At 40.4% G+C, this 23,865-nt stretch overlaps 1 protein-coding gene across 1 annotated transcript in view; it reads right to left on the bottom strand.

Annotated features, from left to right (window-relative positions):
* The window catches only part of LOC103362448 (LIM/homeobox protein LMX-1.2-like), a 65,895-nt gene that overhangs the window by 2,523 nt on the left and 39,507 nt on the right, over nucleotides 1-23,865 (bottom strand). Inside the window, exons 3-7 of the mRNA XM_008288807.1 lie at nucleotides 12,505-12,728; nucleotides 12,103-12,278; nucleotides 9,261-9,338; nucleotides 4,272-4,338; nucleotides 2,356-2,532 (exon numbers count right to left, since the gene is read on the bottom strand). Of these exons, the coding sequence (XP_008287029.1) occupies nucleotides 2,356-2,532; nucleotides 4,272-4,338; nucleotides 9,261-9,338; nucleotides 12,103-12,278; nucleotides 12,505-12,728 (722 nt within the window). The remainder of the gene's footprint in view (nucleotides 1-2,355; nucleotides 2,533-4,271; nucleotides 4,339-9,260; nucleotides 9,339-12,102; nucleotides 12,279-12,504; nucleotides 12,729-23,865) is intronic.

Genomic DNA, 23,865 nt, shown 5'->3' with positions numbered 1-23,865 from the left:
CAAAGTATCAAGGTGGGCATGTAGCACCCTTCCCCTCGGAGTTTCAGTGTTGTTTTTTTTTGTTGTTTGTTTTTTAAAGAAAATTATCTCGCTAATTTAGAAAAACAGAGCTTTTTTATTTTTTCAAGTGAATGCCATATGCTTCCATAATATTATATACATTATTGTTGTTTAAATGTCTGAACCGCCATGCCTAAGTGTGAAGTAGATTAAGTTTGAAAACTGATTTACTGCACTTCCATAATGTTGAGGACAAATGGAAAAAAAAGAGATCAAAATCTGAGAATCTGAGAAATTGAGGCTGAGATAGCTTCAACGTGGTCCCCTGTATTAGTCCTACATTTCCCATAATGCAGCTGATAGTATTGTTTATTAGATTATTGAAGCCTGACAAATTCTCGCTTGTTTAACACTCCCCAACCCCAGTAATGCAGGCTTTTTACTGTGGCACATACAGTATGTCACAAAAGTGAGTAATTCATAAGAAATTGAAGAAATGACACTTTGCTACAATATGAAGTAGTCAGTGTACAGCTTGTATAACAGTGTAAATTTACTGCCTGCTCAAAATAATTCAATACACAACCATTAATGTCTAAACCGCTGGCAACAAAAGTGAGTACACCCCTAAGCGAAAATGTCCACATTGGGCCCAATCAGCCATTTTCCCTCCCCAGTGTCATGTGACTCGTTCGTGTTACAAGGTCTCAAGTGTGAATTGGGAGCAGGTGTGTTAAATTTGGTGTTATCGCTCTCACACTCTCTCATCCTGCTCACTGGAAGTTTAACATGGCACAGAACTCTCTGAGGATGTGAAAAACAGAATTGTTGCTCTTCATAAAGATGGCCTAGTCTATAAGAAGATTGCCAACATCCTGAAACTGAGCAGCAGCACGGTGGCCAAGACCATACAGAGGTTTAACAGGACAGGTTCCACTCAGAACAGGCCTCGCCATGGTCGACCAAAGAAGTTGAGTTCAGCATCATATCCAGAGGTTGTCTTTGGAAAATAGAAGTGTGAGTGCTGCCAGCATTGCTGCAGAGGTTGAAGGGGTGGGGGGTCAGCCTGTCAGTGCTCAGACCATACGCCTCCGCACACTGCATCAAATCAGTCTGCATGGCTGTCATCTCAGAAGGAAGCATGGTCTAAAGATGATGCACAAGAAAGCCTGCAAACAGTTTGCTGAAGACAAGCAGACTGAGGACATGGATTACTGGAACAATGTCTTGTGGTCTGAAGAGACCAAGATAAACTTATTTGATTCAGATGGTGTCAAGCATGTATGGTGGAAACCAGGTGAGGAGGACAAGTGTGTCTTGCCTACAGTCAAACATGGTGGTGGGAGTGTCATGGTCTGGGGCTGTACGAGTGCTGCCGGCACTGGGGAGCTACAGTTCATTGAGGGAACCATGAATGCTAACATGTACTGTGACATCCTGAAGCAGAGCATGATCCCCTCCCTTTGGAAACTGGGCCGCAGGGCAGTATTCCAACATGACAGCGACCCCAAACACACCTCCAAGACAACCACTGCCTTGATAAAGAAGTTAAGGATGAACGTGATGGACTGGCCAAGCATGTCTCCAGACCTCAACCCTATTGAGCATCTGTGGGGCATCCTCAAACAGGAGGTGGAGGAGCACAAGCATCCACAACATCCACCAGCTCCGTGATGTCGTCATGGAGGAGTGGAAGAGAATTCCAGTGGCAACCTCTGAAGCTCTGGTGAACTCCATGCCCAAGAGGGTTAAGGCAGTGAGGAAAATAATGGTGGACACACAAAGTATTGACATTTTGGGCCCAATTTGGACATTTTCATTTGCCATTGTTGCCAGCAGTTTAGACATTAATGGCTGTGTACTGAGATATTTTGAGAGGACAGTAAATTTACACTGATATACAAGCTGTACACTGACTACTTTACATTGTAGCAAAGTGTCATTTCGTCAGTGTTGTCCCGTGAAGAGATATAATATAATATTTGCAGAAATGTATTTATTACTGGTGGGTCTCATTAATATTACCTGTTACAGACTGTGTTATGAACACTTCAGTTTGTAGTAGAATTGAAATTGTCTAGTTGTAGTAACCAATATTAGAGCAGAAATGTAGAAATCTTTCTTAAATCACTTCACCCATCTATAAGTCTGTTGCTTCCACCACTTCCATCAGTAAAAGCCAGTGTGTGCACTTTAGACTTGCATCAGGGTGAAGTGATAGTTAGATTGTTGATGTAACTTTTAAGGAAACATGACCATGGTGTACATTCAGACATGAAGCCAACACATTCAGATGCTGCTGGATTAACAGAAACAAGTGCATGTCTGAAAGGGGCTATTGAGTGTAATGCTAACCGTAGGGGTTCATGTGGTCACCAGGCATCTGTGGTGGAGTGAGGCCCTGTTGGAAGGGGTCAGTGTTGTAGCCACTGTGCTCCATGGTCACCAGCTGCTGCTGCTGCTGCTGCTGGCTTGGACGTAGAGGCCCTGAGTAGGAGCTGAGCAGGTCCTCCATACATCCTGATAACACTTCTGTAAAAATCAGTGGCAACAAATGAAAACAGGGTTACGGCTCTGAGCTGTATGACTCAAAAAAACATCGTCCTTCTCTATATGTGAGGACATTCCAGATTTTCCCACCTTCGCTGACTCTGTGTGAACATTTTCATTCTACCTTCATGACCACCAATGTACTCATTAACATGTTACAGTCTTGTGTTGTTTTCTTTTTAGTCACAAATTGTGTGACTTGGAGTTCCAATACTTATCTTACAGTTCCAAATTTCAGTAATACTCCATTACTTTGACATTTCGGGGTTAGTGGGTTTGCAATCTCAGTTAGATGATTAGTCACTTAGTTTCAGTTGCGGTATCAGTGTAGGGTCAGATATTTTTGTTTTAATAATGCTTTGACAAATCAGCCGCAAATCAGAGTCAACAGCTTTATTATTATGCCCATACAACAAATACATCAGTGACTCATTTGAATAAACTTGCCTTTGCAGGCTGACTCACATCGCTGTCTTGCCCACACATCTTTCAGTAGTTCAGAATTAGATAAACACTAAACAGCACATTGCACTTTCTATTGAACTGCAGTGTCTGAAAAAAACAAAAAACTAATTATTCACATTTAAAGTAATTTAGGCTGCCCACTTTACTTGGGGAAGATTTCTGAAGGTTGCTTGCTGATGTGGTAGATTTAGACAAGTGAAGATTACATTGGACAGAAGTTTGCTTTGACACCTGGTTTAACACCTGGCTACAGTGTTTATTACACGTGCCAAGGTTCTTTTGAGCAGATCATAATCCCTCTGTACTGCTTCTCAATTGCATTGATTCATTCAATATCAGACTAAAGATCCTTTCAAGCCACACATGTGATGACATGTAAAAAGTGTATATGTGTAAATAAAAGTGTACTGCATTGGTTTGCTTATTGACCTGTTCACATGAGTGCATGCATAGGTATAAATATGGAATTACTGAAAAGAATAAGGAGTGTCTTGCTCTTGAGCCCAAACGTCTCCATAGATGTGAACACAGAGGCTGTGTCCATGCTTTTCTCTACAGACTATAAACACTGTACAACAAATGGTTTCTCAGATGCTGTAAATGCATTGTCTTAACTGAATGACTGTTTTATCTTGCAGATATCTCACCAGTCATCCAGGAGGCTTCATTTCATTCTAACATCAACTTCAAACAACCCCCACTTGCTGGTTTGCTTAGCTCATTTGGTTAACAGCAGCAGCTTCCACTATAATAAACCCTCCTGCTATGCCAATATTGACATGCTGGAAGTCCCTGAACAGATAGAGGCAGTGCTTGCCAAAGCACTGAGACACTTATCTAAACTGTCTGCTCATATCCGCTGCGAGACCACAGTGGAAATAAGCCTGGTAGACACGAGGACCTGCTGCATAGAGAGAATCACGGCTCCCACTTTATAGCTCTGCCATCGGAAAAAAACTCTGATTTACCAACAGAGACGTCAGTCGGCTTCAGAATATGGGACTCATGCTGCCGTGTACAAAACTGGGAGTGTTTGCTGAGCGACTCTACTGTGTTTATTGTTCCCATAATAAATGTAATATTTCAAGCTGTTTATCCCAATAATTCACAAATTAGCCAGCTCTCAGTAATCACTGTCATTACAATTATAATTCTGATTACAGTTATCAGAAGGACATTGTTAATGCTTTGTGCCACATGAGAGGAAGCAGCTAACCAGTACAGTACATATACATACACACATGATAAATCCTCACCTTGGCCTAGCCTTTGGCTGTTGTGTTGCTCCTGCTGTTGCTGTTGTCTGCGGGCTAACTTCTTCATCTGTAAATAAATAAACACAGTAAACAGCTTGCTGTGTGTCTGAAAGACCCTTATTGAGGAGACAATAAACAAATGTGGAAGAGCTCACTTTTCAACCTCTAAATGATATATTTGAAACCTTAATTTACAAACAAGCGTCTGTAGTGTGATATGGAATTCCTTCATGTGGCCAAACCATACCTAAGACCACAACTAAAAACTGTGCACAGTACTTGGACTGCTTTGAAAATGTTCAGGATCAGGAGCCAGAGAAATAGAAGAAAGTCAAAGATGCACCCTTGGTCAATACAGATAATTAGTGAATGAAAAAAATAAATCCATGTAAATTCTTAAATAACAAAAAAACATAAAATGGGAATTATATATCTTTAAAAAAATAACTTAAACAAGAAAATCTAAAAGTTGACCATCACAAGAAATATGTAGTTACAGTTTATACAGTATATACAACAGTTACTGCACTGAGTTTCTATTTTATTTTACTTTTTTAAAAGCATTTTTTAATTGTTTGCAAGAGGAAATACTTTATTGCATTATACTTGTATTACTGGTATAATGCAACTGTTTGGAAATGACATAATTTGTAACATAACAGTGATATAGCACAGAAATGTACTCACTTCTGTTGTATACTGTATAATGCTGTATGTGACATTTCTCTTGTAAAAGACCAACTGAGGTTTAAACATTGGTGAAACAATGAAATCAGCAGGAACACCAAAGGATCAGTAATTTCCTAAAACAGCTTAAAACTAGTTTTTGATAACCATTAATCAAACAGAACAGAGCACACACATTTGGTGCTCTGTTCTTTTGGTATTTGTTGCAGCAGGATAGTGTGTGTGGGACTGAGTCAAAATAAACTACACTGTGTGAACTGTGTGTGTTCATGGTAATGAAGGAGCATGTCACTTAGTTCTTGGACAACAATGGAGCTCTGTGGCACAGAGTAATAAGATATATCTGGCTCTGATACACACGCAGGACTTATCCATTGTTGGTCTGGTTCTGCCAATGGGATGTGCTGGCAATAAAAAAAAAAAATCTAAAATATCTCGAAACAAGTATTAAAATCATCAAAATGGAGTGTTTCCTATATTATTAAGAAGCTGTAGCATGTTGAATATATTTAATAGCAGAATATGAGGATGAAACTAAAGGAGCCTTCTGGTGACATACTGTAATGTTATTCCTGCCGGTATGTTGTGCTGCTGACACAGTGTACACAGTGTGTTTGCAATGAGCATTAGAGCAATCGGAGCAAATGCATCCCCAATATTTAATTAAAAGGAGAAAGTTTATGGTTTTGCTATCTCACTTATTGTCTTTAAAAAAATAAAAATAAAATAAAATAAATATATACATATATGTTATTGTACAGCATATATAAAAACATGTTTACCTATCACTGACAGTTTCATTGTCACTTCACACAGAAATCTGTCGTTTAGCCTAACTGTGATCATGGACTGAACACAGGTCATAAGAAAAGAGAGGCTAGCAATTCTTAGGTGAACCTGCCTGGCCAGCAAATTTTAAATGAGCTATACCAAAGAATAGAGCTGTTGCCAAATGCTGAACTACTTTATAGATTGATGTTAGCTAACTTTGCCAGCATGTCATCTGAACATTAGTTTTCTGATCAGACAGGAATCGGCTGTGAAAATGGAAAGATCCAGAGGGAACAGAATCAGAGTTGGCTCTTTTAAGGGTAATGTGGATGTTAGCAGGGCTGCTAACAATCACACATTAACCAGAGACTTAGAGTTATTCAGGTCTACATGAGGCTAGCATGAACTGAATATTTTTTATTTATTGCTTCCAGATACCACCAAGCCAAGCAAATAGTTGTTTATAAATTCTCGATCCGCTGAAGCTTAACTGATTTTAAAAAATTGTTTAGCATTTTTGGGGGGTGTCTATTAAAACGACAAGATGCTAGTTTCCCATTTATTTTCCATTCTCTTCCACTTCTCAGGGGTCAGGGCGAAGAGGCAACAGTCATTCCTAACGTCCCTCTCCCCAGCAATGCTTTCCAGTTCCTCCTATAGCAGATGCTAAGGCATTCCTAGTCCAATGGAGATATATAATCTCTCCATCAAGTTCTGAACCTGTCCTGGAGTCTCACAGGCAGACGTGCCTGGAAAACCTTCAAAGGACTTCACCCAGGAGACTTCCTAATCAGATGTCCGAACCCCATCAACTGGCTTCAACAAGGACTGGATGGTTCGTAACAACGAGCCCAGTACCCCAAACTTCCTTAGCACTTCCCAGAGAGCCTCTTGAGAGACACCATTGTAAGCCCTATCCAAATCCACAAAACACATGTGGACTGTCTGGTTGGACTGTCTGGTTGACACCTTCAGCAGCTCTGCAAGAGAAAAGAGCTGGTCCATGTTATTCCAAAACCAGGGCGCAATCCACATTGCTCCTCCCTACTCTTAGGTTCGACAATCAGAGACTTCCCTCCAGCACCCTAGAGTAAACTTTCCTGGGGAGGCAGAGAAGTGTGTTGCCCTGATAATTGGAACAGACTGTCTAGTCCCCCTTTTTGAAACTAGGAACCACCACCATGGCCTGCCACTCCACAGTCTACCATCCCTGATGTCCATGCGACACTCAAGAGACATGTCAGTCAAGACAGTCCAACAATGACCAGAGCTTGAAGCAGCTCAGGAAAAATCTCAACCACACCTGGTGCCTTACCAAAGAGGAGTTTCTTGACTACCTCTACCATGGATATGAGTGGAGCTTCCTTAAGTTTTCAGGCTCTGCTTCCTCAGCAGAGGAGGTGTGAATCCAGTTGAGGAGCTCCTCAAAGTGCTCTTTCCAGGGATAGAGATAAGTGAAACTTATGTCCCAGTGCCAGCAGTGTAAGAAGCAGACTGTTGTTGATGTATAGGCAGTCTAGTGAAACTGGCATCTTGGTGCTAGAATGAGAGCCAATATTGTTGAAGTGGAGGATAGAAATGAGTCAAACTGGCATCTCAGTGCCAGAATGAGCCGAAGTTGTTAAGCGGGGGATAAAGATTGATCAAACTGGTGTCCAGTGCAAGAATGAGAGCAGGAGATTGTTGATGTCCAATTTCTTTACTTCTTTGACCTGCAGTGGGCCAGTGGCATCTGAATCTTTTATTATAGACTGAAACTTTAGCACTTGCTAATAACGGTGAGATGACCCATGGGTGGAAATTGTCTGAAGGCACTTGATGTATGTAGCAGATGATATGTAGGGTTAATGATTTGGTCATGTTTTGTGAGGTTTTGAGAGTAAACAGGTCGAGAGTGACCGCGCTGCTGCAGAAGGAGCAAGCCTGCTGGTATCTGCACTGAAAGTGATGGAGAATCTAGCATCCCGGTGTGTAAAAGTGGATCATTGTAGTTGAAGTAGTTAGTGACGTTAGCATCAAGGTGCCAAGAATCAAGGCATAAAACTTAAGACAGATGTGGCACAAGACGGTTGTGAGGGCAGGCCAGTCGAGACTGACCACTGCTGCAGAAGAAACAAGTGTGCAGGTATCTGCACTGAGGTGTACCTTGGCCAGCAAGGTTTAGATTGTTGCAGATAGTTTGTCCTTGTAACTGAAGCACTGGTTTTCCTTTAGGTTGACACCTTGTGGCAGGAGCATGGGAGTGAGAAGCCTTGTGGCCTTGGGAATAGCAGCTTGTCGTGATGCTGTAGACAGGAGATGATTGAAGGGGGCAGATCTGCTGTGAATTGTGGACAGTACATGTGGTGGCTGAATGTGCTAAAAAGGTGCAATGATGCAGGTCCTTGTAGCGACGCCCCCAGTAGGTGTCTTAGATGAATTGTTGGAGGCGAGCTCCTGCAGTAGAGTCAAGCTGAATGTAAGAATGATAGATGCCTGTGTCTCCAGGATGGAGGACTATGTTGAGAATTAGAGTCGGGTCGTTGTCGAACTCTGCTAGAAGCTGGCAGCCCAGTGCTTCTCTGCAGACTTGTCTGCATCAGGCATTGACGGTGTCATTTTTATTTTTTTTTAAGTTGGCAAAGGTATGGGTAGCGTGATGGGGTCATGTTGTGGGGTGCAGCTTCAGTGCCTGCCAGATGGAGGCTTCTTGTGGTCATGTGATCTTAGCTCTGGGAGTTTCTCAGAAGTTGGAATGCTTTAGCTTTGGTGTCAGCGCAGTGACAGATAAAGTCTTTCTTACTGCTTTCTGAAGACCCACGTCGGTCTGGTCGCAAATTTCGTGTGGAGGGACAACGCCAGAGGATCTGTCAGGATTGTGGGAGTGCGCTGATCTTTTCCGGATGTGGATGCTCATCTGCTTCGGACATTAGCGCTGGAGCAAGTAAAAGATGAGGAGGGAGTAATTTCGTTTTGGCCTTCCCTGAGAAGAGCTTCCCCATCGGATGAGGAGTCTGATGTAGCTGAAGAACGGACAGAGAAGTTCTGATTGAAGTCGTCTCTCTGTGATGAACGATGCGGTGAACGGTGACTTTTCTGGAGCAATGCCGATCTCCTCGTCTCCGGGCCTCGTTGTGGATTGGGCTGATCTGGAGCTGGGTTGAATGTTCCCTCAATAAGGGCTGATGGAAGAGCAGTCTGTAGTATGTCAGAGTTTTCTAAAACTTTCAGACTGGCAGCGTGGCTGAGCGATGGCGTGTGTTGCTCTGTGCACGAGAAGCGTGAAGGGCAGAGTGGTATGTATAGACGTATGACAGGAAGGGGAGTGGTTAAGATGTGTTCCTGCTCCTGAACCTCAGCTAAAGATTTTAGTTCCATTTAATTTAAGGACCACAAAAACTGAAGTAAAAACCAAAAAACCAAACAGAGGAACAAACCTATCCCTCTATAAATATGAGAATGCTTCCATCCATCCCACACTGTAAACGCAGCACTACCATGTATAATGTGTGAATTATGACAGCTTGCTTTTCTTGGACATGCTGAACTGACCTTTGCTCTCTGGTTCTGGAACCACACCTGGACCACACGAACACTGAGTCCAGTCTCTGCAGCCAGAGTCTCTCTCACCTGCAAACCACAGCACATGTACATTCGTCAGCCCTTTGTACATGCTGAAATCCTCTTTGATTTGCTGTTGTGTTTTTTTCTCATATCAGGATAACAGACTTTGTGTCATCAGACACACAGTGCTATTGATCTGAGAGAGATGTACATTGCGCATGAAATAAACATCTAGCATTTCCTTTAGTAGTTATAGTTAAGTTATAATGGTGGTCTGTTGTGAGTTTATCTCTGGTTTGGTGGTTTGGTTTTTGCTGGAAATGAGTGAAATATAAGGCATATGGATAATGTACTACATTATGGGGTAAATCCAAAGAACTGAGCTCTGCAGTTCTGACCTGGGCATCTGGAGAAGCTCTCTGTATTTCAGAGAAGTCCTTGGTTGTTTCAGGATAATCAAGGAACCTTTAATCTCACTAAGAAATAGAGAGACCTGTGTGTGTGTGCGTGCGTGTATGTGTGTGCGCTTGTGTGTGCGTGTGCATGTGCGTGGTTGTGTGTTTTACATTTTACATTCAATATATTTTAAACTTAGCAGGTGTACTGTTTGGGACTAAAGTAAGTGCACTGCTGAGTTTGACTCTGTTTGTATGAACAGATGCCATCTTTGGGGCCTTTCTGGCATCCTTGTTCTCGCCTTTCGTTGCCTGTTTGGGAGACTAAGTTGCCCATGTTACTAGGCAACATTATCAAAGGCAAATGTATGATGTCAAACTCTTATAAGAGCATCGATAGCACTGTATAACTAGTAATAAATAACCCTGCTATTGACACTTTATTAAAATCATTAAAATAATTACTTATACAATGTCCCATCAGTGCATGCTGTACTGTGTTGACATGAACATTGTGTGCCTGTATCTTTCATACAGGTACAGCATTTAATGATGAGAAAACAGTACAAACAGCAAATGCTGCAGAATTGATTTCGAGTGCCAAAGATGTACGGTGCTTAGCAAATTTATTAGACCACCTTTCATAAAAACGAGAAAACACAGAAAACATACATATTTCAGAAATCTTTCAAGAACTTGTTTCTACAACTAAAATGTTTTTGTTATTTTTTTTGGCAAATAACAAACTGAAACAACTAAGTAGTGCTTTTTCACACAAAATAACCAAAAAACGTCATATCTTGGATGGCCTCCTTTGGCCTTGATAACAGCTTGTATTCTTGCTGCCATTGTTTTTATAAACTTTTCAACATACTCTTGTGTTATTGAGCTCCAAATAGTTTCTAGCTGTTCCCACAGATTTCCTTGAGATGAATCTTTGAATGTACTACATCCCAAATTTGTTCCATAGGATTCAAATCCAGACTTTGACTGGCCAGTCCATCAGTTCCAGAACTCCAGATTCCTTTTTCTTGGTCAGATAGTCTCTGCAGTCTGCACAGCTGTGAAGTAAGCTTGGAGTCATTGTCTTGTAGGTATATGAACCTACAACCAATCAGATTCAGTCCAGAAGGGATTCCATGATGCACTAAGATGTTGTGGTAGACGTTCTTCTTCATGATACCGTTGATTTTCACTAATTTGTCCACACCGTTTCCACAAATAGAACCCCATACCATAATGGAATCTTCACCGTGTTCCACTGTGGGTGCAATGCATCTGGCATCAAAACGTTCTCCAGCTTTTCTATGGACATAAACACGACAAAGCTGGGGTCACCGCTATAGCTCAACTAGTTGAGCTGGCGACCCACATACAGGGGCTGTAGTCCCTGTAAAAAATACGACAATGCTGACCGAAGAGATCGAACTTGGACTCGTTTGTCCAGAGTACCATCTTCCAGTCATCAACAGTCCAGTGTTTGTGCTCGCTGGCTGCTTCTGAGGGGTCTCTGGATGTGTCCAGGCCTCAGTAATGGCTTCTTAGGAGCTCTTCTTCCCTTTAAGCCTTGTTCCATCAGCCGTGTCTTATGGTCATTCTGGAGACTTTCTCAGACTCTGATCTAGAAACATTCATCTCTGCCTGAAGATCAGCGGTGGTCTTCTTTCTGTCTCTCGTACTTAAAATCTTGAGGTGTCTGATATCTGCTTCAACTAACTTTCATTCCTGCCTCTTCCTTGGTGAATTTTGTAAGTACCGCTCTCTGCAACTGACTCCAAAGCATACTTGAGCACACTGTGACAACACTTTATGTCTTTCCCTATTTGTCTCAGAGACCATCCAGCATCATGAAGAGCTTTAATGTGGACTGTAGCTTTCGACATTTTAAACAGGAATGAGGAATTTCAAACTGAATTCACCTTTTTACACCCAGATTTGAGTTAAATGGGCCTCTCTGAGAAGTCAGAAATGAATCAAGCATAACATTCAACCCACATTCCTAAATAAAATGACTGAACAAATTTGTCCTATTTTCACATATTCATGTTTCTCTTTGCCTAAAGGAACAGGTAAATATGAGATTAGGTTAAGGATTAAGACAAGTGCTGAGAAAGAGGCAATATTAGTACATGTAGTTTAAATATAGACATCTGGATTATCTACATATCTTCATATCTTGGCCATTTTTATTTGTGATTCAGCAGCTCACTTAAACTGCACTTTATTATTTTTCTTTTTGACTGTTTTGTTTTTGAACCTGTATTCAGTGGTAACACTACTTAACTGCACTGCATTTCAAAAAAGAAAAGACCAACAGAAACAAAAGTTATATTTTCTGATTTTACAACCAAAAAACTTTATAATGTCATTCTACAGTTTGATAAGATGTCTTACCGTACCCTTATACAGTAGATTCACTGTCTGCTTCTTCTCACCTTTCTGCAGGGTTTGGAGGAGACCTCAAATGAGGCTTTAAAGGCTCTCCTCTGCTGGGTGGTGAGGATGGTACGAGGCCGTTTTGGCCTGCGAGAGTCTTTGCTGTCTTCGCAGCCTTTTCCTGCTGCAGGGAATTTCTCTGACTTTACGTCCAATTCCTCATCCTCGCTCTTATCTGTCACCACAAACACAACAAATGAAATTCTTTTATTTGTTGTTGAACTTCATCTGAATCGTTTTTCTTTCTGTATTGCATTGCAAGCAAGGTAAAATCCATTATATTAATAATGATAAGCAATCTCAAACTTACAGATTATTACAGTACATGAAGAAATCAATTAGATGTGCTTTAATATGTGGTTGTAGGCTGTAACAGTGTGTTATAGAAGCTCCAGTCTTACCTGATTCTGAGTTGTCTGGACTGAGCAGGTCCCTCTCCTTCTCAAAGTCACTTTTGCACAGCAGTTGACCTTCTTTTAAAACAAATTCATCCCCTTTGCACAGCTGGCGCTCACAGACGCAGCAGCAAAAGCAGCTGACGTGGTAAACGCTCTCTAGAGCTCGCATGACAAAGTCTGTGGGTGCTATTTTCTCCAGGCAGCCGCTGCACTTAGTGGCAAACAACCTGAGGGTGGACAGAAGGAGAGAGACAAGTGTTGTCAGTGCAGAATGGATGACGAAAATTCACTGGTCACATTAAATAATATTCCACTTCAGAGGTTTTAGCAATGATAGCCTACTGTATGTTTTCATTTCTTTACTTTGTTTGAAAGAAATGAGATTAGATTCTGTCACCATTAATACAATTTGTGTCTTTTTTTTTCTCACCAAAGTTCCAGATATCATCCCTGGCTGCTCACTGAAACTTGCTAGCTTTGAATACTGTTGATTACTTTCTATAATTTTGACACAGAGGCTTCCCTTCAAAATTTCTGATTCTCACAAACTCTGACATATTTCCCCAGTGGAAAAAAAAAGTTACTAATTTAAGTTGGCAATTTCACCTGACTGGCATATTTCCATGATTTGTACTGAAATACATTCTTTCACCACACAAGCTCCGTGACATTTCTCATACATAGAAATCTAAGGGGGGAGCGTTTTACTCAGTTAACATAAACAAAGTCCATATCAAATTTCTGGCCAATACCGATATTAAGATTTCTGACATCGCCAACAACTGATATTACCAACTTATTATTCAACTTTTGTTCACACCGAAAAATTAGCGTAAGTAAGCACTTTCAGAACGCGAAAACTATTCAGAAGAAGCTCATACTAAATTAGACCACATAGTATTCTTTATTCTGTAACATTTTTAAACATATTTTAATATATTTAACGTTCAAGTCCAGGACCATTTAAGTAAAAACATCCGTGAAATAGCAGCAATATCAAATGTAGAGACGAAGGCACTAATGTTAGACAATCATCGTTTTTTTTCATCGGCTCAATCTGTTCATAGGACCGATATCAATATATGGGAAAAAACACTAATGTCAGCCGATACCTATTTGGTCGCCGATATATCGTGCATCCCTACTATTTAACCAGAGAAAGTAACAGTTAAGTTCATACATATTAGAAGTGTCTGTTCTAATAAATACGGAGGAGAGATAAAAGGTCTGATAACAGATTATTTTGCATTTGTAAACCAGGCATCAGATTAACGAATTTGGGTATTTTGTCGACTGTGAACTAATCCAAAATGGAACCAGTTATCCCAACCTAACCCTTCTGCGATGCCACTAGGTTGGTACATCCTCATAATAAAAGACAAATAAAAGAGCTGGTCACCACACTGAACAGAACTGAACAGAACTGAACTGGCAACAACATGCAAGTCTGCAGATCACACCACATATACTGTACTATACTGTCATTACTATTTATGCTGTAACTCCACCTTTACACAGCTAAACCAGAAACCTGAAAGGAAGCCAGATGTATTTGACTTATCTAAATTAACTATTACTTATTACTTATTTGAACTCTTTTAAATTCTCTGTGCATGCTTTTTGATGTTGCAGTGGCCTACAGGAGGCCTGTTTGAAGGCCTGATTCACATTGAAAGAATAGAGACAATTTTCCTACTGCTCCCCACAACCCCATAATGAGGCAACATGTGGTCTTTTAAAAAGGAAGTGGGTGCTATTAAAGGGAGAATGTCACTGAACCACTACGTTCTGAGTCGGGTTCCCTTTGACAAATTCAAGATGCCTGATTTATTTTCCCATTTAATCTTCTTATCAAAGATGTCATCAACTGTGTCACCAGATGTTTAGGAAAGAAAAGTTGACTCATTAAACCACAAGATGAATGGATTCAACAGATAAAAAAATAAAATAAAAAAAAAAACATAATTAGGAGAGACTACATTTATATGAGGCATTTGGTACTAGCATTATAAATATGCACAAAAATGGTAAGAAAACAGGTTTTTGAAGCACCAGTTGCTCCACAAGTTGTGATCTTGGCAGAGATTCCTGTTACATCCAAATTCAGTTTACTTTAGTTGGCAGCAGCAACCCTTTCTTCTAAAGCCAACCTTGTCATCGATTAGAAGATTCTGTAATACCCTACATCAAGTTCAGATATATATCTATGTATGTTTTACTATTCAGTGTCATTGTTTTAAAGATTATTTCCTTCTAAAATCATTTACAATCACTGTCGTTCAAGCTTATTATGATGTAAGTACGGTTCGGAAAACATAGTGGTTTAAAGAAAGAAAGAAAGAAAGAAAGTCATTGGGACAAAACAAACAAACCAAAAGAAAGTGGGACAAGCCGCGCACTCCTCCACCACACTGACTTCCACACACTTTTCTTTTTTTGCTGTATTTAATTGACATTCTCCCTCCTACATTAGAACAATATGTAAACTATGAAGTTCCACGTTATCCACAAACACAAACTGCAGGTTTTTTTGTGCAAAACGCTGTCTAGAAGCATGAAGCGAGTTGTTGTTTTTATTAATTTACATTTGACCAAAGCCATCATACTTTCCTGACAGCACAGTTTTCAGGAGACCATGTAATTTTAGAATTTTGGACAGTCACTTCCTAAAAGTATTTTTTTGGTAATGCCATCAAACATACACACAAGAGCAACTGTAAACTTACTTTTTATGTGTGAAAAAAAACTTTAGAGTTCAGATCTTCTGTGCTTTCATACCTCCACACATCAAATCATCCACAAATTGCGGAAAATCACTAATTTGAATGCAATCAGTATTAGTATTAATACTCTAAAGTCTAAATGCATCCACTTCATCATTTGCACTCCGTGTGATGCTTTGTTGTCTGGCCTCACAGAGGGGGCTGTGTATGGATTAGGTCTATAGTTTTAACATGATGACCTCAAGCTAAGAGCAACCAATGAGCTGAGCCAAAACTGGGAATCAAGAAGAAGCCACAGTCTACAGCCAGCACGGATCTCTATAGACACATTCTTCCTCCTGACAGTTCAGAGTGAAAGTGAAAAAACTTCCCAGAGACAGAGCGGGGAGAGAGAGATGAGAGGAGCCAAGGAGAGAGAAAAGATAGCCAGGGAACAAAAGACAAAAGAGAGAGCTGTGTGGATGGCCTTTTGGAAGTGTGTGTGTGTGTGTGTGTGTGTGTGTGTGTGTGTGTGTGTGTTTGGGCAGATTGAGGCTCTATGAAGAAAAGAGATCCTTTCTTTTCTGTACCTACTTACTCTGAACTGGACGTTGGTCAAACTTGAATTTCTTGCAGAAACCAACTGTCTTTTATGTCTGAATTCAGACTGTTAGCACGCTAACATTTGCTGATCAAACCAGAACTTAAGGCTCATGAGAACATCATTAGTTTTCAAGGTAGTCTGAAAAAAAAAAAATACTGGACAAACTTCAATGCTTGTGCAAGTATGAAAGTTAAGGATCACCAGTACCTTTATCCAGAGCGGCAAATACATGAGATTTGATCCAAATACAGTGCAAAGTCTCATCAAATGTTTGAAGACCAGCAATGGATAATTTGAGAATGATCAAGTTTGCAATCCAGGTATCCATAAATAAATAAATAACTGTGGAAGGAAGCTGGAGAACCTGGAGTTCTCCTGCACGGGGAGAACATGCAAACTCCACACAGAAAGATCCCGGGTGTCCTCACCAGGACGCGAACCGGCGACCTTCTTGCTGCGAGTGTATGTTCTTCTGAAGGTAACACTATAATTATGTGCCAAACTCAGGTTGTTATGTAACTACAGTTAAAGATGTCACTTCTTCATCAGTTCACATCTGATGTGAGAAACACAGTATAGGACAGAATAATGATAATAATAGTTGAAAGAAAAACATGTAGTCAGTTTGGCAGAAATGATGATGTCACAAAAACAGATAATAATGTTCTGTATGTATCGTTGGACCAATTCCATCACAATGTCAGAAGTGTAGGACTGAAGGAAACAAAGCAATCAGTATGCTACAACATACATTTCACTAAAACACCTAAAAAATATACCTAATAGTGATACAAGTGCAAGTAAATATGTCAAGTCAAAACAAGGTTTTCAGAGTTTAAAAATAACACACTAGAGAGACGGGGCTTATGGAACACTCACTGATCACTGATGCAGTGACGTCATCAGATTGCCAAGAAGGGAGATGAGATTCTCAGCTATCATACATACAGCCTAATTCGTGGTGTAATCACGTTCACTTGTGATCATTTCTTTTGTCAGCACATTGCAGAATTTATCCTTCAAACCTCAGTTTCTTCTACATTCAACATGTGAGCACCACTGTGGTAATGTGAGGCACCTTCTCCAGTTTTAAATGTGCTATAGAAATAAAGTTGGCTAGACTTGTAAATATAAGTGCATTACAGGCAAATTGTAAATATCCTGGTTATACAACCATCAATCAAGTTTTTTTTTCTTAGGCAAAAATGTGACACAACTATAGTTTTGCCTTGTGTTGACATAACATCAGTCTGATATCTGCAGGCAGGTACGAGCTGGTGTTTTCTACCCAGCAGGGGAAAAAAATGAACAAAGTCAAATCCCACACTGTTTATCTCATACCTCATAGATACTATCTCATCAACAAACACAAAGTGAGATCTCAGAACAGTATCACATTTAGTCTGCTCCTCTCGTAGATCTCACAGATATAGTCGCAGGATTGGCAAGGACATACAAAGACAACATCATCTCACCATCCCCAGTCACGGCAGTCTGGTGAACTGCAGCTGGTCCATATGGACTGTAATTAATCACATCCCAGTTTTAGGCCTATCATGACTCAGTATGACTAATATAGTTATAGCTAATATATCATCTATTAGTTATAGCTAATATATCATCTACGTTTTTTTTTTTTTATCTTAAAAGAATAATAGATTGCGACAAAGTAGACATTTTGCACCAAGCAGCCCCAACTGAACTACTTACATGTGTATACATATTGTGTATAATGTTCAGCAGAAATGCAAAAATGTTTCCTACGTCACCTCTTTCCAACACCACTATCTCTGATAGACTTCTTTAGAGAAAAGTGAACCTCTGGAAAGTGAAAAAAATGACTGCATCTGACTGATAGCTGAGATAATTTACATGCTAACAAACATGTAGAAGTGAGTCCCCAGAGAATCTCAAGGCCTCACTCTGACTTCTTGAGCTTTGGCTGAGCAAACAGCACATTCCCACTCTCTGGATCCTGCTTTTATTCCCCCCTGCCTCCTTCACAATCATCTTTTGATTACTCAGACTAATTAAAACTCCAACAAGCTGCCCCCCGAACCGCCACCCACCCACCCAGCCTCCTCCTTTAGGTCACCCAACTCCCTAAGGAGGGGGAACAAACAAGACAACAGTGAAGGAACACACACAGTCTGTTTTAACTGCTTCATGCTTTCTCCACTACTCTTATCCCCTTTAATCCTGTACCTCTTTATGCTTGTTAAGCCGCTGGAGCTGTGTGGAAGCATAGGGTGCAGGGCCAGGGGTCAAGGCTCCTCCAAAGAGGTGGCCCCTAGCAGTGGTGGTCCACGTCCTGGTTGAAATGGATCACTGAGAACTTTTTATGAATCTGCTGTTGGAAAAAAAAAACTTTGACTTATACTAAAAGCTACAGCAAACAAGATTTTAAAATATACAAGACTAATAGTCTAGATCCCTGTCAGAATTTGTTTGTTTAAGTTTAAAGCCCCGCGGGTTGCCCAAAGAAGCTGCCATGCTCAGTGGAACCCATATGATGGACAGAACCAAGAGTGAAATCTTGATTTTTAAAGATTTAGCATGAAGAGAAGTATATTAATTTTGTCTGGCTTTTGTTGGCAGTGTGGCCAGATTTCTGTGTCCCCACTGTACTGAGTCTTCCTTTAGATGCTGCATTTGAAATGTAGCAGCAGGGGGATTTTTCAGGTAACAAAGAGTGAATCGTGAAATAACTTCATCTGTGTTGGCCAGGTCATCTGCATCATTAAAACAAAAACAAAACTATTTCCGAACAAGGACTCCACAAGGACAAGGATATTTCCACTGGTGCTCGCCATCTTTCTCAGCTTGGTTGTTCCTCCAGTTGTTTGTGTCACAGCTCATCTGTGGCTGCTGATGTTGTGCACAAGCAGCTTAAATTACAAACAAGGAGAATGAAGACACTGTTCAATATTAGAGTTGAGGAACAGTGGAAAATTATATTTTGGAAAAGGGGCAGGTTGATATGGCAGCTGTTGGCAGGTTGTGTGATATTAAATTGGTGTGATGGAGTGGTGGTTGTGGACACCCTGCATGAGAAAGTGAATCTTAAAACTCTTTTTTTCATTATTGTGTGTATGAATGTGTGCATTGAGGGCTTAAGAGCATTTGTGTCTCTATAAGTGTTAATTTGTGTATTATTCTGCTTATTTATGTACCCATGCTTAAAGATTTTTACCTCTCCAAGGCTGCAGCCCAAGACTTAACAAACTGCCTGAGGCACTCCACGTACTAACACAGCAAAGTCTGTCACAATCAGCTCCATTTGTCATGTTCAAACAGCAGGTAAAGGCGATTTCAGCATTGCAGCAGAGCTGGGTAGTGCTGTGAACAGGGCAGGGAGCAGGCTGAGGTTGCAATTGTCTTTTCTTGGCGAAGATGAAAACAGCACCTCATGCCAAGTACCACAGAGAGAGTCAATGAAAGTGGAGGAGGGTGAATCAACTGCCAAGAGGCCGTCGGGAGATCCTCAGGTCCCAAAGAAAAGTGTTGATTGGATGAGGCTGACTCACAGTTAATAGAATAGGAAAAAGTCAGTTGTGAATCAGGTGGTATCTTAACTGTGGCATTTGGTAAATGTGCTTACTTGCTGTCAAACAGTCAGATGAAAAGACCTAACCTTTAACATCCACTAAGCAACAATCTGAAAAAGACAACAAAACTAATTAAAACAAAAAAACAAACAGTAACCTCTCCCCTCGCTGTCCAAAGCCCCTCCTACCAGATTGGCAGGGACTGTATTTCAAAAGAAAAAAAAAAAAGTCAAACCAAAAATCAGCATTTGCTTGTGGCCTCACACAGAATTCAAACCCCACTCCCCATGCAAATGTCCTTCGTTAAACTCATTATGCCTTGATGTCTTGTATCAAAGTCAGACTTGTTGCTCTTTTACTATCTCATGAAAACAGAGTAAAACTACCTGTGATAGGTTTTATTGTCCTGTCACACACTAGATTTTCTAAAGCTTAAAAATCATTTACCAGTTTGTGTAGTCTACCACTTTAACTAGACACAATACGTTGGAATTTGGTCGACAATTATTAAAATTATTGGGCATGACCAAGGTGGCTCGGTGGTTAGCGCTGTTGCCTCATAGCTAAAAGATTCCCGGTTCCCATCCTGGTTAGGATGCCTTGAATCTTTCTGAGTGGAGTTTGCATGTTCTCCCTGTGCAGCGTGGGTTCTCTCTGGGTTCTCCGGCTTCCTCCCACAGTCCTAAAACACGCTGAGGTTAATTGGTGATTCTAAATTGGCCATAGGTGTGAATGTGAGTGTGCTTGTCTGTCTCTCTGTGTAAACCTGTGATAGACTGGTTACCTGTCCAGGTGAACCTGCCTTCACCCTAAGTCAGCTGGGATAGACTCCAGCCCCCCACGACCCTAGTGAGGATTAAGCGGTATATAGATAATGGATGGATGGGCCCGACTCCCTTAATGCAAAAGGGAGAACTATGAACTAAAATGAATGGAACTATGAGCATCAAAAACTTTAACACATGTGAACTGCTTCAGTAAAAAGACTTCTTCCAGCGTTCTTCTGAGTTTACTTCCCGAGACAACAGCGTGAACATGTGAAATAACAATAGAGATTCTCCCCAAAACACAATGCTGGGACCTACTGTGTGTTTACGAACATTGGAAGTCAACATACAGTACTGTCTAGACATTTAACCACAAAATCACAAAAAGCCCTTGAAGCAAACCACAGTAAAGAAGAGCTGATGCAGTGAAGAGAAGCTTTGTGAATCCTGCTTCAACATGCAGCCTCTCTGATACTCTCATATTTATGTTTATCTCCATCTGGGGGATTTTTCACCCCCTCCTGGGCAATGTTAGTTACTGGCCAAGTTACTGTGACTTCCAAAGCTCTGAGCTGTGTACGTGGGTGTGTATACACACTGTGGTGAAGGTGATAGACCAAGAGCCTGGGGCGATAATGTGTGCTATTGTTCATTTGTTACATCTGTCTCAAACTTAATTTCTGAATGGAGCAAGCATGCACAGGTGTACCAACCACATACTCACAAAGCCAAGGGAAATTTTTATCCTCTGACTGCTTGTGTTTTTTTAAAAATGATGTGACCGTGTTTCTAAATTTCGGCATATTACCTTGGTGAGTATGGACAAAAAAGGGTGGACAAGACTACAAAATAAGACCCACATTGTACTGAAGCCTGTTAGTTTATGGGGTTTTCAATACTAGGTGATTTCAACTAGAATCAGTCATCATGGAAGGAGTTTGCTGAAGTTTAACTAATAGGCTCATACTGTGCTATTGTGTCAGCTAAAAGTGTGCCAGAATGATAATGGGTTTCTTTGAGTGGGATAAGAGTAAATTATACAATGTTTTACTTAACTAAAAACTCACTAAATCTAAAAAGATTCAAGTTGAATAAATATGAATGTAGTTTACATGACTAAGGAGCCAAAGTGAAATCTAAAAATAGCTGACTAAATGAAAATTGTATGTGGGTTTTGTCTTTGGAATATGATCTGTCTCCAGCTAAACAGGGAGCCAAGGTGGACAAGCACAGAGTGCATGTAATCATGCCTCTGTGTTCCTCTAATAAGTGGAGCAGTTATATTTCCTACTTACTGGAGATGATGGAGTGAGCCATGGCTGACACTCATGTAAAGATTTTTTTTTTTAAATTGTTGCACTAATTACTTTCTCAAAATTACTTAATTGCCAAGAATATCTGGAGCTGAAAGATACAAAACTAAACAACTTTTTGACTTGATTGTCAAAACAGCGATTAGCATAAAATACTATCCCAAGAGTCTTTGCAGCCTGCAAAAGTTATTTGATAGCCTGGCAAGGTTGGCACCAACACCACAGATACAATTTGGGGTCAGGATTTAATAACAGAGAGTGAGTTGTGGGATTTGTAAGGTTATTTGTATCTGTGAGTTTTACTGGCATTTATAACTGAGTGTCATTGGCATAAAAATGGTAACGTACTTCATGATTGTGAATAACTTACCATGAGGCAACGTGTAAATAGAAACAGAAGGGGACCAAGAACAGAACCTTGAGACACACCATAAATCAACTGAGCCACCGAGGAATTAGAGATACCCAGAGCGACAAAAAAGCTCTGCTCCCAAAAGTCATACTTTGCAATGTGCCGTAGTTTCTGCTCTAGCTGTGTGCAGTCCTGCGATGGACGTGAGTTCTCCTCAGGCAGGCAGACAGACACTGACTGGTGTGTTTAAACTGACCCAACTTGTGTTTGTTCTCTCTGCAGACGTCTCTGGATCTGGAGCTTCACGTCTCTGATCTGAAGCCGCTGGCTTCACCGACCCCCAAAATGTTCAATGTTCTGTTTGTATTGCTGCTCTCCATCTGCTATCCTGCCATCCCACCCCAACCCCTCCTGCTATCCCCACCCTTACTCCAACCGGTCGAGGCAGATGGCCGCCTTTCCTGAGCCTGGTTCTGTTGGAGGTTTTTTTCCCCCCTCCCATAGGGAAGGTTTTTTGGTTCTTTCCCACCGTTGCCAACTGCTTACTCAGAGGGAGTCCAAAGGCAGCTTTGGACTGTTGGGTTCTCTGTTCTGTTTAAATTCATAAGGTCTTCACCTTACTATGTTAAGCGTGTGAGATCACATATGTTGTGAATTGCGCTATATAAATAAAACTGAATTTAATTGAACAACACCCGCTGTTGTAGAGGGCCAGTTACTCTGAACATTGGTGAGAAAATCCTCAGTAAAAAAGATTTGGCCAGAAATCGAGTGACAAATTATTTTATTTGCAAGATATATCTTTTTGAACTCGTAAGACATGTACTCCTGTCTGGAGTAGCATGTATTGTAAATATGCTGGGTATGTGCTTGACAGGTACACTGTGTATTTGCAAATGACAGTATGTTTGTGAGATGTCTCTTCTGCTCCATGTGTCTTTGGTCTTTTTGGGTTCTGTTATCTTGGAATTGTTTTCTTCAGTTGTGGACTTTGTGGTGTGTGTGTGTGTGTGCAAATAAAAGTAAAATCATTTTAAAGCTCTTAGGTTATCATTTATTAATATGTCAATCATCTAATCTTTTCTGAATGATGAGTTGCAATCAATTTAAGAGAAACTATGTGTTCACAGTTACAGGTTGACTGCTGCCTTTAGTAATGTGAGATGTGTCTGTGATACAACAGAAATCAAATACAGAGATTTCAGGTCTTCTCAGGTTTTAAGCTACAGTCTGAAGAGGCTTAGTCTGATATTTAGGAAGAAGTTCTGTCTAAAGCATGTAGGACTTGGAGGTTTACATGGTTTGGGAAACTGCATGAAAAGATTTAAACTTACAGCCTATGAAGCCAATAGCAACGACAAGGAAAAGTCATGATATATACTGTCATGCTATAAACAAGCTGTCATTACTATTCTTCTTTGCAACAATGTACTTTCATTCTCCATATTGAATACAGTATGAATGTTTACCAACCATTCAGCAGTGTGTTTGTTGTCTTATTTAAGGTTAGAACCCAGGTGTAAATTTCCACAACATGCACTTGCCTTCTCTTTTTTGAGTTCCTTATTACTTTGTAGGACATTTGTAAAACATGGGTTATTTTGTTAAGATTTGGCAGGAAATTAGCGCCATGCTGGTCTGTATTCCAAAGGGTTTCAAGTGGTGTGCAGAGCGACAGACGTGAGGCAAACATACTGCACGAGGTAACAGACAGGCACACACCAGCCGCAAACACAAAGTTGGTTATTGTAGTTTGGCTGCTTTTCAAAAAATCGGCAGTTGCAGCAGTGACATAATTTAGTGTTTGAATACACAAATATTATTGACATATCTTTAGATTCAGTGTCCCTAACACTGTCTAAAAATATCGTTATCGCTAATATTTTTTTTTGTACAAATAAACATTCACAAAGCTGCTTAGAAATTGTAGACAGAAAAAAAAATTGTGAGGTATAACTGCAAAATGTGCCTGGTCATATTTTTGTTTATTATTTCAGTGAAATAACGCTCAATGGAATAGCAAGAAGGAACTGCAAACATTCACTTTAATGACATATCATCCAACAAAATCATTGAAT

The sequence above is a fragment of the Stegastes partitus genome, unplaced genomic scaffold, assembly GCF_000690725.1.
Source record: "Stegastes partitus isolate 25-593 unplaced genomic scaffold, Stegastes_partitus-1.0.2 Scaffold575, whole genome shotgun sequence".
NCBI classification, from domain to species: Eukaryota; Metazoa; Chordata; class Actinopteri; family Pomacentridae; genus Stegastes; species Stegastes partitus.
This window is presented reverse-complemented; position numbering and strand designations above follow the sequence as displayed.